The 17986-nt window shown below is 30.4% G+C and overlaps 1 protein-coding gene and 1 pseudogene across 2 annotated transcripts in view; one reads left to right on the forward strand and one right to left on the reverse strand.

Moving 5' to 3' along the window:
* GLS (glutaminase) overlaps nucleotides 1-17986 on the forward strand; it is a 69862-nt gene that overhangs the window by 32979 nt on the left and 18897 nt on the right. The window contains exons 8-15 of one of the 2 annotated variants that reach the window (XM_015596551.1): nucleotides 355-387; nucleotides 475-533; nucleotides 3608-3674; nucleotides 4218-4268; nucleotides 6702-6878; nucleotides 8331-8462; nucleotides 9460-9552; nucleotides 10589-13231. In XM_015596551.1, the coding sequence (XP_015452037.1) occupies nucleotides 355-387; nucleotides 475-533; nucleotides 3608-3674; nucleotides 4218-4268; nucleotides 6702-6878; nucleotides 8331-8462; nucleotides 9460-9552; nucleotides 10589-10735 (759 nt within the window). In that variant the 3' untranslated portion in view covers nucleotides 10736-13231. Of the gene's footprint in view, nucleotides 1-354; nucleotides 388-474; nucleotides 534-3607; nucleotides 3675-4217; nucleotides 4269-6701; nucleotides 6879-8330; nucleotides 8463-9459; nucleotides 9553-10588; nucleotides 13232-17986 lie in introns of those variants that run through there. The other variant, XM_015596550.2, reaches the window with a different exon arrangement.
* Nucleotides 729-846, reverse strand: LOC112470560 (annotated as a pseudogene).

A 17986-nucleotide genomic window follows, 5' to 3' on the forward strand; every position in this document is an offset into this window, starting at 1 on the left:
GTGAAATTAAATAAATAGCATATATTCTAGCAGATTATCTGTTGTCATGAAAGATAAGGGGATTTGGGGTAACTTGTATTTAAAATTTTGTAACTTTGGGTTGGGTAAAGATATACTTAAAATAAAGCATTCCCTTTGTAATTCAGATTCATTCTCAACATTTGGGTATTAATGAAAGAATATGTATATAGTTTATGTAAATATTAAATTACTTTAGTAGAAGTATTTCCTAGACTTAAAAGTACTAATGTGCAGTATATTAATTATAATGATAGCAGTTTGAAATTTTGATATTCACTTAAAACTTAACTGCAGTGGTGCCTACATTAACATTTATGTCTCATTTTTTTGCAGCAAGGAGTGAATAATGCTGAAAAATTTGACTATGTAAGTGCAATATAGAATTCAGTTTTCATGCTACATTCTATATATATTTGTTTTTGGATACTGATACTTTTTAATTTTGGTTTATAGGTGATGCAGTTTTTGAATAAGATGGCTGGTAATGAATATGTTGGATTCAGTAATGCAACGTGAGTGATTTATGCCTTAGGTTTTTATAATGGTCAGTCCTTTTTAAATTAAAAATCTAGATTATGGAATTTTATTTTAATTTTTAATTTTTTTATTTTTATTTTTTTTATTTTTTGGGCGGGACAACCCTTGGTTGACCTCACAGAATGCAAGGACCTTGTCGACTTACAATCTTTTATTTTTTTTATTTTTTACGCCTTCAGCACCTGGTCTTCCTAGGTGGCCTCCCATCTAAGTACTAACCAGGCCCGACCCTGCTTAGCTTCCGAAATCAGAAGGATCGGGCTTGTTCAGGGTGGTATGGCTGTAGACTAGAATGTTATTTTAAATACTGTTTTGTTACTCCATATATGTATGCACACATTGTGTTTAGAATTAGTCTATTTTTCCTTTTTAGTCGTAGAACTTCAGTGAATAATTACCTAAAATTTCATCAGTAGAGGCAAATGAATGATTTTTATATTACCTGAGGTGGGGGGGGGGACACTTAAAATGCTTAACGTAGTTTTGATAAACAGCTTATGGTAATCATGGAATTAGAAAGGACCTCAAATATACCTTAAATTACTGGCACTTAATTTTTGTCTATAATACCTGCCTTACCACTCTTAATTTCTCTGCGCCTGGCTAACCTGATTTTTACCTTAGTTTTTTATTTTGAAATTGGCAAGTCTACAGAAAAGTTGAAAGAATAAATAACTATCTGAATATCTTTCACTTATTTTTTTGATTACTATTTTATGTCATTTGCTTTTTATTAACCTCTCTCTTTAGAAAGTTAAAAATATGTGTGTATCTCTACATACATGTATATGTACATATTCATGTATGTGGGGTTTTTTTCCTGCAACTGTTTGAAATTAAGTTGTAGACATTATGACATTTCACTCTTAAATAACTCAGCACATGTATCTTAAGAATAAGGGTATTCTACATAACCATAATACCATCAACACTTAAGAACATTAACATTAATTTTTAGATATCATGATATTAATCAGTATGCAAATGTCCCCAAATTTCCCTAAATGCCTCTTATGGCCTTTCCCTTCCCCCCTCTCCCCCCCCCGCCAGGAACCAGTCAAGGTTGATGCATTTCATTTGTTAATGTCTCTTTTGTCTTTTAAAAATAAAACCATCCCCCTGCCCTAGACTCTTGCTTTTTAAAAATTGTATAAAACAGCTTTTTTTTGAAGAGTGCCACCCAGTTGTTTTATAGAGCAGGAATTAACTAACTTTTTCTATGAAGGACCAGATAATAAATATTTTAAACTTATAGTCTCTGTTACAACTACTTAGTTCTACTGTTTTAGTAGGAACATAACCATAGACAATATGAGGCTGTGTTCCAAAAATCTTACTTATAAATCAGGCAGTAGGTTGGATCTAGTCCATGGGCTGTCATAGATAGTCCCTGTTTTGATTAATAGATCTGGTGTTTCCTTGTGATTAGATAAAACTTAAATAGTTTTGGCATAAATACTAAGTGATGCTTTGTATTTCACATTTCAGAGGGCAAAATTTTTCAGATTATTTGCCTTTCCAACTTTTATTCATCAGCTTAAGTATCTTTTCCAGGAAATTTTCATTAATCTCATCTTGCCCCTCTTCTGTGCTTTCATATTAACATGTTTTATTGAACTTATTTTATATCTCTCTTTGCCTGGTCATCACCATTAGGCTCTGACCTGCTTAAGATCTGGATAGTATCTTCCAATTCATTCCTGTATTCCAGTTACCTGGCAGATATAGGCTTTTGATATAGTGTTTGATGACTAGAACTATGTACTAGGCACTGGTAGGCTCAGTAGTTAGTCCTTTATCCATACTATGTTGATTTTTGTTTTAAAAAAGTATGGCAAATTGACATGTTTATTTTCAAGATCTTTTTCATATCCACATCGTTTTCAGACCATAGAAATACTAACATATACAGTTAGAAGGGGCTGTCCACTGTGATCAGTAATACAAAGAGTTTCACCCATAGTTCCTCTTTTTTCAGCAGTCTTCTGGACACTGAAAGATTGAGCTCTCAACTATATATCCAAAGTTGTGGAATTAAATCTATCTAAATCAAAACTCATTCTTTTTCTTCCCAAACTGCTCTTTGCTCTAGGGATCCCTTGTCAGTTGATACTGCCTTTCTGTACACTTTGTTAGAATTCTAGACTTTGTAACAGACTTTACACTGTTTCTCTTCTTTCCCATCAATTCTGAAGACTTGCCCAGCCGCTGCCATGTTTGATAATCCCTCTCCTTCCACTCTTATCACCATTAGCTATGTTCAGGCTTCCTGTATGTATCTCATTACAGTAGTCACCTAATAACATCACTCATCCTTTTTCCTCTTTTCCCAAACTGATGTCAGAGCTCCCTTTCTAAAATGTAGATCTGTCAAGGTAACTTATGTGAAAGGCTTCAAGATTTCATTTTGTAGGGAATCAGAAGCTGTTAACATTTTTAGCATTTATCAGCCGCGATAATTTGGTCCCAGTCTCTTTTGTTAATTTGATGTTTCTCCACTTTTCTACATGAATCCCATTTCAGAATATTTGCAGTGAAATCCTGTCTTTTTATTTTTATAACTTTGTTTATACTGCATGATATTTGCTACTGCCTGGGCTTCCCTTTGAAATCTGTTAATCCACTGAATGCTGTAGGGCTCATTTCAGGTGTCCCTTAGTGAAATTTTCATGGATTCCCTAAATTGGAATTGACTGTTGTACTTTTGAGGGAGCGAGAAGATTCTGTAATTTTCGAGTGTGTTTTAATGGTGGAGTATTTGATAATTTAAAAATTAACTGCTTTATTCACAAAATATGAAGGCTAAGAAGGGCCTACTTAATTTCAGTCCTTTTACAGCTGAGAAAATTACAGTTGAAAGAATTGTCACTTAAACGACTTGCCCAAGGCCACATAGCTAGCAAGTGTATTGATGGAACTGAGACTAGAACCCAGCAGTCTTGACTATTAGGTCACTATTCTTTATATTGAACATTGATATACAAATTATACTACCGGACAACCATACTTTTACAGAAAATAAATAAAGCACATTTTTTCTTTCTTCTAGGTTTCAGTCTGAAAGAGAAAGTGGAGATCGAAATTTTGCAATAGGATATTACTTAAAAGAAAAAAAGGTTTTTAAATTTTATTTTTGTTTCAAATTGTTTTTTTTTTACTTAAAAAAAGTGAAGAACTCAACAATAGCTTTTAAGCAACTAGCTATTACTATTTAAGGTGCAGGAGTTTTTGCAAAACACTCATGAGTTAATGCTATCAAAGTGTTAATATTTATTTGTTAATAAATTATTTGTATCTGACAGTATTCAAATATTTGGCTAATTATATTAATGCAAATTTTCCTTAAGGTTTCACCCATTTACTCAAAAGTAGAATGTCTGACTGTTGTTGATTACACTCGATTTTTTTAAGTGGCTAGTCTAGTAACTTAGTTTATGAATCAGTTTATTTTTGTCAGTTAAACTAGTATTTAGAAATCTATATATGATGTAACTGCTTTATTCATTGTTTCATGTTTATACCCTTTTATAAGTTATGCGCTCTTTTGTTTTTGATTAAAATGAAACATTTATGTACATTTTAAATTTAATCCTTAACCTATGTTGCGTATATTTTTTTCCTGTGTTCTTATGTTTTTAATTGCCTTTCTATTTTTTCAGTGTTTTCCAGAAGGTACAGATATGGTTGGTATATTAGACTTCTATTTCCAGGTAATTTACTTTAAGTGTATGAATTTGTGTATAAATGGATGTGTCACATTTTGCAGAATATAGATGTCTCTGAAATCTTGGCTCTAAGCCAGGAGAAAATACATTTCCCATTGACTTTCAAAAAAAAATATCCTCATGAAAGTCTCATGTCTGTATTTCCTAAAAAGTCAAGACTTAGAATGTAATAGGGAACATTTTTTTTCCTATAAAAACATTATATTTAAGCATGTCAGAAATAACATACAGTTCTCGAATTTGGCTTCTCATTATACGCTGAACTCTGTTTTCTTAGCTTTTAAATTTTGTTTGGAGGAGTTATCAGAGGGTTCATACTCAGTGTTTTAAAGTGGCAGTTTCTCTATTTAGTTCACTTCTACATAGTGGGTATTCTTCGAAGTTAGAATAGCAAACTCCAGCTCTCTCCATATTTATGGAGGAGAGGGGCCACTCACATAATTTGCTGTGGTATAGAATTCAATTTAAGGTAGTGTTCCTGGACATTCCTCTCCTTCCCCCATACTTTCAGTTCATGGGTCTGATGGGTCTGTATTATGAAACTACATAGTAACAAATTATTAATTTCTAATTTATCTTACATTTGCCTGTCATTACTTTTGAAGGTGCTTTAATTTTAACTTTTTAGCTTAAAGACTATATAAGGGAGGTTGTTATAAAGTAAATTTTGATAGAAGTCACAGTTGTCACCTGCCTAAGGTGAAGAACTGTAAATTGGGAATCCAGACTGTCAGTATATAAAATCAAGGTCTGATCTGGCCACTTTTTAGCCACGTGACCTAATTTCAATTACTGACACCCAGTTTCATTTTCTGTAGCATATGCTTGACCTAACTTTCTGCATTACGTTGAAAATAACATGAGATGATTTCTGTGAGATTTCTTTGAAACTATAAAGTATATGATGTAGTGTTATACTTTTATCCAGTAGCCCTTATTTTTTCCATAGCCCATATGAATTTCTTCTATGTTAAAGTTCTTTTCCTTTGGTATACATATTTAACTTTGGCTATTATAGCTTAGGTACAACTAAATCTGAAATTTCTACACCAGTGCAAAAATCAAGAGACAGCCATAGAATTCTTTCTTTTTTGTAGAAAGGCTGCACCTAATTGAACATTCATCAGGGTATCAGGAAAGTACTCTTAAATTGGGATTTATCAAATTAGGCGTATATCAAACAAAATTATGATTAATACTAAGCATAAATTGGGAAGTGCTCATGGAATTTGAATCTTTTAGAAAGCTTTTCATGATTAAATAAACATTACTATAAGCCTTCACTGAGCCTTTTGTGATTAAATCAACTTTCTATGAGTTTTTTGCTATCTGGGTTAATACAGTAAGTAGATTCTATAGTTTTGGGGAATTTGGGAAGACATTTTAATATAAATAGGCAAAAGTGAAAGTCAGTCAAAAAGTGTTTGCCAATCAGTTTTCTAATTCACTGTAGTTAGTTTTGCTTCTAAGCTGTCTTCAAACCCCTTTGTTCCTCTTTATATAGATCTTTGAAGTATGAGTGAGGAAAGTGTGTAACTTTGAGAACTCAGTTTTTTCTTCCTCTTTCCTTTTCCACCTTTTTCTCCTCTAATTTCCCCCGTTTTGGTTGCTGTTAATGAAAAATAAAATAGACTATATTTATTGTTTTAGTTTTTTGGGTAAATTTGAGTTAGGTCTGCTAAACTATTTCCATTAGTTTGATTATATTTAAATACAAAAATGTCATTCTGCATTGTACCTGGATTTTGCTTTTTTTAATTCATCATAGTATATCCAGCACCCATAGTCAATATCAAATAAATATTCAAATATTAACAAATGGTTTAACAGATAACGTTTTGCTTTAGGCACACAGAACATCCAGGCTAGAGCTGTCTAATTAGATTTTTCTTCCCTTAGTCCTTTTCATGTTGCCATTTGGGGATGCTGAGTTTTGTTATAGATGAATTGTCAGGCATTAGATTTTTTTCTAAACTGGCAGTTTCTCATGTAAGTGCTGTTATAATACTGATGTACTATTATTTTATCTTAAAAATATATCATGGCTCCTTTTATCCTGTTGAATTAAAAATAATTATATTTGTGTATCCTATAAAAAGCATTAATATTTAAGCAATTTTGAATATCACATGGGGCAATTACAAATCTTAGTGCTTAGGGCCTAGGTCTTCCTATCCTAGTTCTGCCATTAAAAGACTGAGTAACTGGGAAAATCAGGATTAACCTTAAAGGGGCTAGAATTTTGTTCAAATTAAAATCTTTAGAATGTCATCACGTTGTATTAAAATAATCCCTTTGCAAGAAAAATTTCACATCTGTATGAAATACCAGATAAAATAGATTATCTTAGAAGTTAACTGTAATACTAAAAATAATGTGAGGCTCAATTTTCAAAATTTAGTTTTGGGTTTTTTTTAGCTGTGCTCCATTGAAGTAACTTGTGAATCAGCTAGTGTGATGGCTGCAACACTGGCTAATGGCGGTTTCTGTCCAATTACTGGTGAAAGAGTGCTGAGCCCTGAAGCAGTTCGAAATACACTGAGTTTGATGCATTCCTGTGGCATGTATGATTTCTCGGGGCAGTTTGCTTTCCACGTAAGTAATTGTTTAATCTTAATTTTCTCTGGCAAAAAACTAGTCTGGACTAGTTCTTTTAAAAATGGCAATTTGAACTTTGCTTCTAAAGCTGTATATTAATTGAGAGAGAGGCTTGTTTTCAAGGTTAATTTGTTACAGAATTGGTAACGAATAAACAGTCTACCAGATGTTCTTAAGAACTTGTTTTATTTCTAGAACTTTATCATGTCTACTTTTAAGGCATTCCAATGTACAAGGTTTGTATAGACTTTCTTTTACTTTTAATATTTAGCCCTATAGAGCATACCTCAAAAATTAGTTCAGAAAGAATGCATAATTGTAATGTTTAACATTTTTGGTTATAACCATAGATGTTTTCAAGGACTTGAAGTATATTAAAGTTAAAACTTCAAAATATACTGCTTTAAGCTCAGTTATACATTTGCCACTTGTGAAATGTATAGACTTTTCTTATTTCATTCTGCTTATGTCAGTCAGCAAACACCCTGAAAAATGTTTTAATTTTGAAAAATTTTTAAACATAGAAAAATAGATGCATTTACTATTATGCATCTCTCAACTCTAATAATTATCTGTAGATGACCAATCTTGTTTCATCTGTATGTACACCTGCTTCCCCTACCTTTGTCATAGTTCAGTCTATAATTTTAAATGATAAGGGCTCTGAAACCCACAGCACTGTTATTACACATTAAAAAATCCGAAAAAAGTTTAATCTTTAGTATCATCAAAATATTTGGTCAATGCTCAGATTATCTGGATTGTCTTATAAATTATTTTACAATGGGATGCAAATAGGGGCCTTACATTATTTTGATTGATTGAATATCTCTTTATTTTTTGTTTTGCTTAGTTTTGTGTGAAATTACTTCTAGCAAGAGGTACTCAATGTCTGAATGTTATAAGCCATTGATGAATACTACCCTGATGATATTTTGTCTTTTGTCATATTGTTACATTTTGCATAATGTAAACTTAAATGTTTTGAAGAGGATTAGTTTGAATTACCATCTTATCTGTTTCCTCAGAATTTCTGACAGAAGACCACAGAGACTCTTTTAATAAGATAGAATTTCTCATTATGTAATCATAAAGTATTTTTCGAAAATAACTTTTTATACTTAAAATACACATTTAAAAAGTAATACGCATTTATTATAGAACAATTAGAAAATATAGTTAAAAAGGATAAAATAAAAACATAGTCCAACAATTTAGATGTAATCTACTTTCATTCCTTAGAGTATATCTTTATTTTAATATATCCCAACTGTTTTATAACTGTCTTTCATTTTATATATTATAAACACGGACAACTTTTTTTAATGTTGGAATTCTACTGTATTGCTATATACCATAATTTTTTAACCAATTACCTTATTGTTGGACATAACTTTTCTTATTTTAAAAATGTTAACATAAATGTCCCTTTTTTCAAATTATTTTCAGGTTGGTCTTCCTGCAAAATCTGGAGTTGCTGGGGGCATTCTTTTAGTTGTACCCAATGTCATGGGCATGATGTGCTGGTCTCCCCCTCTGGACAAGATGGGCAACAGTGTTAAGGGAATTCACTTCTGTCATGTAAGCATGTTTTCTTAATGAAAATAATGATTGTATAAGTTGAGCCATCTAATGATCTTTTTACTTATTTTCATAATGAATTGATGGCACACTGCCTGCCTATCTGCTAGTTACTAGGTAGCCATGGAAATACTCACAGAGGACTTTGTATTACCTCAGCGAGGCACTTCTCATGTAATCATTCTCACAGAAAATGACATTTTTTTAAAGCTTTTATTTTAATTTTTGTGGTTATAATTAGTTTTCAGTTTCCAAAAGCCCAGCAAAAGATATTAAACCTGAAGTAATTTGAAACTCACATGAATGAAGATTATATATATAGTTTATTGTTTATATATAGTTTATATGTAGTTTATTGTTTTTTTTAATCTGCATGGTTGAATGTCTTTATTCATAAACTACCTTTAAAAGTCTTTTTTTTTAGGATATAAGCACTGCAACTTAAAATTGTTACTACTCTTAACTAATTCAGTATTTTATGTTGTTACCCAACTCTTGCTTCAATTTCAGCTTCTGGTTTATTTACATTTATTATGTCCCAGAGTCTGCAGTGAGTGCTGTAATTTTTTCTGCAGACTTTCTTAATTAAAATTCTGATTTATTTTTCAGTTTTTTATATTCTGTAAAACTAGAGAATGACATTGGATTGGTTATAGACTATAATAGATTGTAACCAGAATATTTATATTTTTATATTTTTGTATTTTTTTATGAATATTTGAAAGAATTCTTTATTATAGTGCCAGTTTTACAGACAACGAAAGTTAAACAATTTGAGTGATCGAGTCCTAGTCATGCTAGTAAGCTGTGTTCTCAAAGGTTATATTCATATCTTCTTATTTTGATATCAGTCTGCTTCTTGATGCATCATGATGCTTTGTTAACATGCAGTAGTGCTTTGAAGGAGATAGTAGTTAAGTTGGACAGTATTTGTATAATTTGTTAGATGATGAAAAATGAATAGCCTGTTTCTTATACCTATTTTGCTTCTTTACAGGATCTTGTTTCTCTGTGTAATTTCCATAACTATGATAATTTGAGACACTTTGCAAAAAAACTTGATCCTCGTAGAGAAGGTGGTGATCAAAGGGTAAGCAAAATTCTTAGATTATTATGTAATATGTAATTCACCAGTTTAAATAAAATTTAGTTTAATTGTTAATGGCCTTCTTACTTTGCTGATCACGAATGAGTATAAGCAAATTGTTGACATTTTCATCCTGGACTAGTAGTAGATAGATATTAAATATTGTTGTTTTACTTAAATTAAAACTGGTTAGCCTAGCAGCAGGGTTCCCTTCTTTTCTCCATTGTTTTGCTATTTTAAGCAATAGTTTAAAGAATTGATTCTGTTAAAAGAAGACACATTGGAAAGTGCTACATACTATAAAAAGAAAGCCTGTTTTTACTCTTAGTATTTGTCATTATAGTCTTGAAGTTTATTTTGATGTGGATGGATATGTAAATGGGAAAAGGGGTTATAGTATTAGCAAGAGACCTTACAAAGCCTCATAATAAGTTTTATAAGCCACTGTAGATGAAATATTTTCCTATGAAGTTTTTAATGCAGTATTTTTAATGCAGTAATATAGTTTTTAATAAGATACTCTTATTTTGAAGTAATATTTTGTTATTAGTGTGCTTGGCTTCGTATTATTACACATACGTACTACTTTTTTAGAGCTAGTACTGAGTCAAGACTTAAATTTCAGGAAAGATTTTTTCATCTTTACAGTTGTTCATTGGACCAAGGGACTTATTTTAAGTTTTAAATAAATATCTTTGCATTTCATATGGAAAATGTTTATAGTAAAATTTCCTAATTAAACTTGAAGTTCATACGAAGCCCTTACAAGTAAAATATATTTTTAATACATAAACTAAGTAAATTTTCCTATCATTAATTCCAATCAAAGTAACTTCTGATAATATATGAGAATTATTCAGAGCCAACAGAATAGAAACTCTGAGAGTCACCATGAGTAACATGGAGCAGAACATCAAATGGTGGTGGGTGAAAATGTTAGCAGATTTTAATAACATTCATTGAAAAATACCGTTTTATAGCTTGGACCTTTCTTCACTCAAGTGCACTAATAAATTATGTATGTTGCTTGAACAACTAGCATTCCTTTGGACCATTGGACTATGAAAGTCTCCAACAAGAACTTGCTTTAAAAGAGACAGTATGGAAAAAAGTGTCACCTGAGTCAAATGAGGACATCTCTACAACTGTAGTATATAGAATGGAAAGTCTGGGAGAGAAAAGCTAAAAGAAATGAGTTCTAGTTTCAGAACATTCTTCATTTAACCTTTCGAACACCTTTAGCTTTTTTGCATACTATATATATTTATTTGAGTGTTTGTGTTCTTAACCTTGGGTGCTTGAGCCATAAAGCTATTTTTTTTCTTTTAATCTTTGTGTAAAGATAATAGATTAAAAAGTGGAATTGCCAGGTTTTTTTTTAAGTAAATAAAGCACATTTGCTTTATTTAAAAAAATGCAAAAAGGAAAAAAAATAAAAAATTTTTTTCTTGGTGTAATGAAAATTTTAACTATAAAGTCAGGTAATCCCATTTAAAAATAGTAACAGAAATTGTGATTTCTTGGTTCTAAAATCCACACATTGAACTCATAAGTTTCATTATATTTTGTTTTTTCTTTTCTAATTTTAAAACTGACCTATCTTTAGTGGCAATAGGAAGTATTTCTATGCTAAATACAAAACTTTAAAAAAGACAAAATAGTGAATTCCAAATTATTTAATATAGCAGTAGACTATAAAATTAGCTTAAGTTTCCATTTTATGCCATTTTTAGAGATTGGCTCGGCTCCAAATTAAAAAAAAATTTTTTAAAATTTTATCAAATACTTTATAAGTTGTGTCTTTGCTTTTTTACTTTGCAGATCCTATGTTCTGTTAGAATTGTCATGTACAGGAGTGTGTTATGTTACTAAAACATTCCAGCCAAAGAATTTCAGATGTAAGATAATGACATGTTTCACTGTTAAGCTATAATGGTTACTTAGAAGGAGCAATAGTGAGTGTCTTCAAGTGAAATGTTTACCTAAACAATTTTATTTTCATATTATCCACATAACTTTTCTGTTATATTTAAGTATGAATAGTGAATCTTGGTTTTTAGCTTTTAATAATTTTATTCTAATAACTTCACAAATGCTAATGAATCTTTTATAATAAATTATAATAACATCTCATAAAGTTTGTTCTATTTGAGCTCTTTTAGGGTACTTAGGAAATGAATTCAGTCTAAAGGTAGTAAGTATGCTGATAAAATATAGGTTAGATCTGAATCTTTTTGTTTGGTTATAAAAATGTAATATTAAGAATCAAAACTTGCTTTTAAGAGAAGGACTATAGGTTCTACACAAACCGATTTCAAATAATTTATGATATTTAAAGTCTGTCTTGGCAAAGTGTAAAATTCTGTAGGACCTATTCACACGTCTTCCTTCTTCCATATGCTTCTCTGGTTCTCCCTACAGTTTCCCACACCTTCAAGGTATTTTATTTTATTTTATTTTTTAATTATTTTTAAGCATGTAAATTTTGGAGGGGTAGGAATGGAGTCTAGAGAAGAACTTGATAGTTTCTTAATATCATGACACACATGTCGTAAAATTTGTAAAGTAAATAAAGAGTATAGCAAAAAAGATTTCACTGGATAATTTAGATACTAGTACAATTATAGATGTAGAAAATCCTGATCATATGATGTCTTGAGTTTGGGAACTATGATATTAGGAAAAGAAGTTTCCTCCCAAAGGTGTTGATCAAAAGCCTTTTAGGCTAAGTATTAAAGCTGATATATTTAAATAATTATATGTTAAGTTTTAGAGGGTTTTACCAAATGGTTACTTGAATGTTCCTCTAATGTACAGATGCGTATCCTAACTGGATGCTTCTGGTTTGGCTGTTTACAGGAGAGTGGTGTGTTGGAATGCCTCACTCTGCTATACCTTTAGACAGTGTCATTTGTATTAGTTTCACCAGAGCCATTTGTGGTTTGGGAGCTAAATGCCTTAATTGATAGTTTGCAGAAAAGGCTTTTACCCCCCATATGCTCTATATTGTTGCATTTTACTATTTCATTTGTAGGTTAGTTTTACTTTATAAAATAAAAACTTAATGTTTTATATTCATTTTTGTATTGATTTCAAAATTATGTTGTTAATTTGTGGCACTTTAATTATGTTAATAAGTCTGAAATGCACAGTTATTAGTAAAGTAGGGTTATCTAAGCTGCTATGTTTATAGAATCCTGTTAAGGATGGGCATCCGAAAATTTTTGTAGGGAGGTATAAATGGAAGAAGAGGGAAGATATTGTGAATAGGCCCTCAAACTTTACTTAAAAAATAAAGAAAGAAAGAAATCTTTGCCAGATTTAAGGACATTATTTTGATTCCTTTAGTCTTTTTAATACCTTTTCAAATACAGTTCTTGAAAAGTACCAGTATTGTTAGATTTAATGTTTCATGCCATTACTGATTCTTGATATTCAAGCATTTAGAAATTAGCATATTTGTTTTTCTTTTTATTCATCATTAACATTTCATTTGAAATGCATATCCTTCCTGAAATACTTTATTTTTAGCATAAATGTTGTGCATTTTAATCTTCCTGTTTGGATTAAAACATTTGTGTTATTTAGCTTTCTTTCATTTGCTTTGTATATTTAATAATGTACCTTTTATTTTCCAGTATGCCTACTTTTTGTATTGTACAATAAATTTATTTCAAGCTGATTTTATTGTTTTTTTTTGTTTTTGTTTTTGTTTTTCTTTGATGAAAACATCTCCAGTATTTTAAGTACAACAAATAATTGGAATTTTAACTTAAAAAATTCTTTAAGAAGATACTATTAAAGTGTTTTATATTTTTAATTAATACTTGAGGCTGCTGTGAAGAGACCAGAAATACTCAAAAGGGCTTTGATTTTTTTTTTTTTTTGTTTAACTGCAGTATAGTGTTGGAGTTTTTTGTGGGGAGGACTTTTTTCCTGCTGGTTGTACTAGGAGTATTTGAATAAAGACTTTTCTCCTAATTTTTTTTTTTTTGTTGTTTTTCTATTCAACAACTTAAAAAAAAAACAAACACAACCCTGTTTGTAGATTCTTTCTGCTTTCTTAAGATCAATATCACTGATGTTATTGACTATGTAATTGTTTTTTTATCTGTTATTTGGAGTAGGAAAAACATATTGCTAAATCAAATGAAGAGTACCATAATATTGCTTTAGCATACAACTGTCAATCTCAGTAGAATTTATATTGAATGGAGTAACTATAATGTAGAAATTTACCTTAGCTATTTTTAAAGAATTTAATTTTCAGAAGGAACTTAGTATATTTCCACAGCATGGTCCAAATTATAACAAGGCTCCATGCATTTGTAGGTCAATTATAGTACTTAAAATTTTTCTGACGAAATTTGCCATTTCTATCCAGAGGAGATATCCAAAAAATATTGTAGAAGTTTTAAAACCGAAGGAAAACTACTGTTGTTTACAGGAATTTGTATTTCTCTGTGGGATTTTTTCATAAAGTTCTTTAGGGACTAGTAAATAAAGATTTTGTGTTTCGGTATACTTAGTATATAACAGTTTATGATTACATTGGGGGTTTTTTTTGTTTGTTTTTTGATTATTGCTGGTGGTGTTTTAAACCCATTTGAAGCAAAGGGAGAAGTGACTCAAAGAGCTCAGTGATCTTGGTCTGACAGTGTAGAGTTTCATAGGCATGTATGTATGTGGAAAGAACCACTGATAGAGACTGATGTGTCGGTCTATAGCATGATAATTTATATATAATATATGTGTTGTATGTGTTTATGTGTATATCTGTCTGTAAATATCTATCTTTCCATCCATCCATCCATCCACCCATCCAGATTCTGAAAATCAGCAGAAGTCCTTTCTACATAAGTATGTTATGTATCATGGTTCCTTGATCTATTCTTATTCCTAGTTTTGTCATAAAAGAACTAATATTTTTGCTGCCCCAGAATTTATAAAATATAACATACTTGTTCAATTTAGCTTTAATGATTTGCGGTTTCTGTTGTTGCTCTCATTCACTACCAGCACTATCCAGGGTGAGAGAGTAACAATATTGAGTAACGCCACAGAAGAGTGAGCAAGAACAGCAGATTTCATGTGGAAGTTGACTGCAAAAACAGTTTTCAAACTTTAGTATATAAAAAGATTGTATTTAACTTGAATAATGTACTTCTTAGTTTGAGCAGTTTTCTTGATAGAATAGTTTATTCTAAAAATTATGCAGAATTTTTTTGTTTTAAGAATCAGTTTTACTGTTCATTTGTAAAAATTTTGGTTTTTCTCCTAGAGGTCTTGAAAAAGCAAGAATGCAGTTTTTAAAAAGTAATGTGATTTCTGCTTAGTTTCTTCACTATTTTATATTAAATATAGCATTATCGTATCATATAACCAAAACCAGATGAGTAATGAAATGCAACTTAAAATGCATCATGGCACATCCCTCAGATTTTCAGTTAGGTTTAGTCAGAATAGACTTTAGCTTAGTCCATTTTCTGTCATGGAGTTCAAAGGCAAAATTATACATCAACATACATTCAAGTGTATCAAGTTCAACCACATCTATTTGAAATTTTAACAGTTATAACGTTTGTCTTTTACACTACTTAGAAATGGAAGGAATTTCATGGTACTGCGAAAAGTGGTTTTTTTATCCCTCTTCTCCCTCCTGCTACCATCCCCCAAGTATTTTATTAATGTGAATACCAGGCAATGCACATGACTTGAAGAAATTTAGAAATTATACTGTCTTAGTCTGGATTTCTGTTTTTAAAACTACTACATGAACATCTTGGGCAAAATCTAACATGAACAGAGCTGTCAAAACTTGATGTTTCTCAGAGTCTTTAACTTCTTAAATAGTAATAGAAAAATTACTTATTTTTTAAACAGAAGACGTTAAGTAGATTGCTCATAAATCTTTATATTTATTTAATGAAGTGATTCTGTTACTATGGTCTTTTCCATTTATATTTGTGAACATATGAAAGGAAGGAAATTTTTTAAGATTGACTTAGTTTACCATTTGTTTCGAAGATTGCCCTTTCTATAAGCTTTATAAGTTGTAGCTGTAGAGGTTTTTAACATATGCAAAATGTCTAAAGCCTATGTTAATTAAAACTTTTATAATGGCTTCCTAATCCCATAACCTTTAATTAAAATGCATAGGATACTAATTAGCACTTAGGCACATTGCTTTTTTGGTAGTATCTGTGATCTTTTTGCATAAATTATAAAACACTCTTTACTGAGAACTGTTAGGTATTGGTTAAATTTAAAACTGAACAAATTTATAATCCTTGAGGCCAAGTGCTACAATGAACTATATAAGCAGTTCAGGTTAAAAAATGGAGACTCATGGGAAAGATTAATGAAAAGACAAATCCTGGCACTTGATCTCATATAACACTGTTGCTACATTATTTGACTATAAATCACATTTACCAATTTGGAAACTTTTTAGTTAAAATCTCAATGGTAAGAATAATTTTTAAGCCAGATTTTAATATCTGAGGACATAATTTCTCTGGAAACTTTATTATTAAAAATAGTGATTTTTCTTAAAATTAAATAATTTACCTACTGAAATACTTTAAACCCTAGTACTTCAGTTGATTGAAATTGTCTGGAAGGCTTAGCTTTTGAAAGGAAAAATTCTTAGCTGACACAGTTTTAAATTTCTGTTTTCATGTTACATTTCTGGTGATTTTTGTTTATATTACAAAAATCTCTTTCCAGCAATTCCACTTGGAACCCCGAATTATAATTTTAATTCATATTCTGTAGACAGCTGAAGAATTTGTTTTATTTTTAGTATATAGTTCAACCTTTCCAGATCTTTGATCTTCTTTCATTTGCTATAATCTTGTAATTTATTAGAATCAAATAACTGAGCTTGAAAGTAATCTTAAAGGTTATCTGGTGCGAGCTGCCACTCCACCCAACTCCCTTTTCCAGGTTTCTTAGCACCTTGCTTTCTCAATTAATATACTTACTTTTTTTTCCTCCTCTTTTTTGACAGTGTTGGTCTGTTTTGTGTTTTGTTGGGAGAGACTTTCTTTGTTTTTCATTTTTAACGAGAGTAATTGGCAGTAGTTAATATAAGTTATTTGGCAGACTGATAACATCAGTGTTTATTAAAACTACTTAATTGTATTTTTCTATTAAACAGTTATATACCACAGTTTGTAAAGACTGATAAAATTAGAAGTGAATGGTACAATTATACAGTAGTTCTAAAAATAAAACATTACCCCGGAACCTTTGAAAGTGTAGCAGAAATGTGACTCTAAAAATAAATGTTGTACCATTGGCTTTTTAAAATAAATTCCTTTGGGGAAATATATAAATAACAAGATTTTAAATAAGAAAAGATTATTAAAGTGCTAAACAAATGTTTTCTAAAAAGAACTTTTTTTTCTTTGCAGGTTAGCTTTTATCACCACATACCATGCAAAACATATAGCTACTTCCCTTGTTTTTATTTTAGATATTGGATCTCTGAGTGGGTTCACATCAAGGGTCCTCATTTGTTTCATTATTTATTGTGTATGTTGTCCTCAGTACCCATCTCTATTTCATAATTCTGGGATTTTTATTTTTTACTTATGAAGGAAATGTATATTGTTCTTGAAATGCATTAATTTTTTAAAAAACCTTTGTTGACTTATAAATGTTAAAACAAATATTGTTACTCTGAAAAAGTACTGGCTTCTTAATTCTCAAAATTTAAACTTGTCTAGATAAGCTCTGCTCCCCACAAGTTTATGTGGGTAAGAACATGAACTTTTAAGAGACTGGTTCTCATTCAGTATAAACTCTGCTTGCTTTCACATTATACCTATTAGAATGATGCTGAAATATTAGCATTAATTATGAAAGTGTAACTACTGTTTGGACCATTCCATTGTAAACTCAAAATTAAAATCAGGATCTTTAGCCTCTTAAACTTTTGTTTAGGTTAGAATTAGTAGTTTTCATTGTTTTATGTGTACCTTTCATGAATCATCACTAAGGGGCAATAACAAATTGTCCTTTGAGGGGATAGCATAAAACTTAAGAAGTCTTGACTTTCTTCCATTAAATGAAATTAATGATGTATAAAGCCATGGTACTCCATCCAAGGTCTATTGTTCTGTTTCTCACAGTCACTCAGAATTAAAGATCTTAATATTTTGAAATACTCAGAATATATTAATTTTAAGTATTTGTTTTCATCCTTTCCTATCATAATTCACTTTTGGCTGAAAATCGGGTATTTAAAAAAGTATATCAAAGTTCTCATAAAGTGGGTTTTCATTTTCAAATCTTTATATTGCCGATATGTTCATTACCAAATCTTTTAATATTGACATTCGCCATCTAGTTTTATTTTCTTTCAAAAGTAAAAAAAATAATAAAATCTAAACTTTTTTTCAATATAATACAGCTTATTGTTGGTCATTTA

The sequence above is a fragment of the Pteropus alecto genome, unplaced genomic scaffold (genome assembly GCF_000325575.1).
Source record: "Pteropus alecto unplaced genomic scaffold, ASM32557v1 scaffold3, whole genome shotgun sequence".
NCBI classification, from domain to species: domain Eukaryota; kingdom Metazoa; phylum Chordata; class Mammalia; order Chiroptera; family Pteropodidae; genus Pteropus; species Pteropus alecto.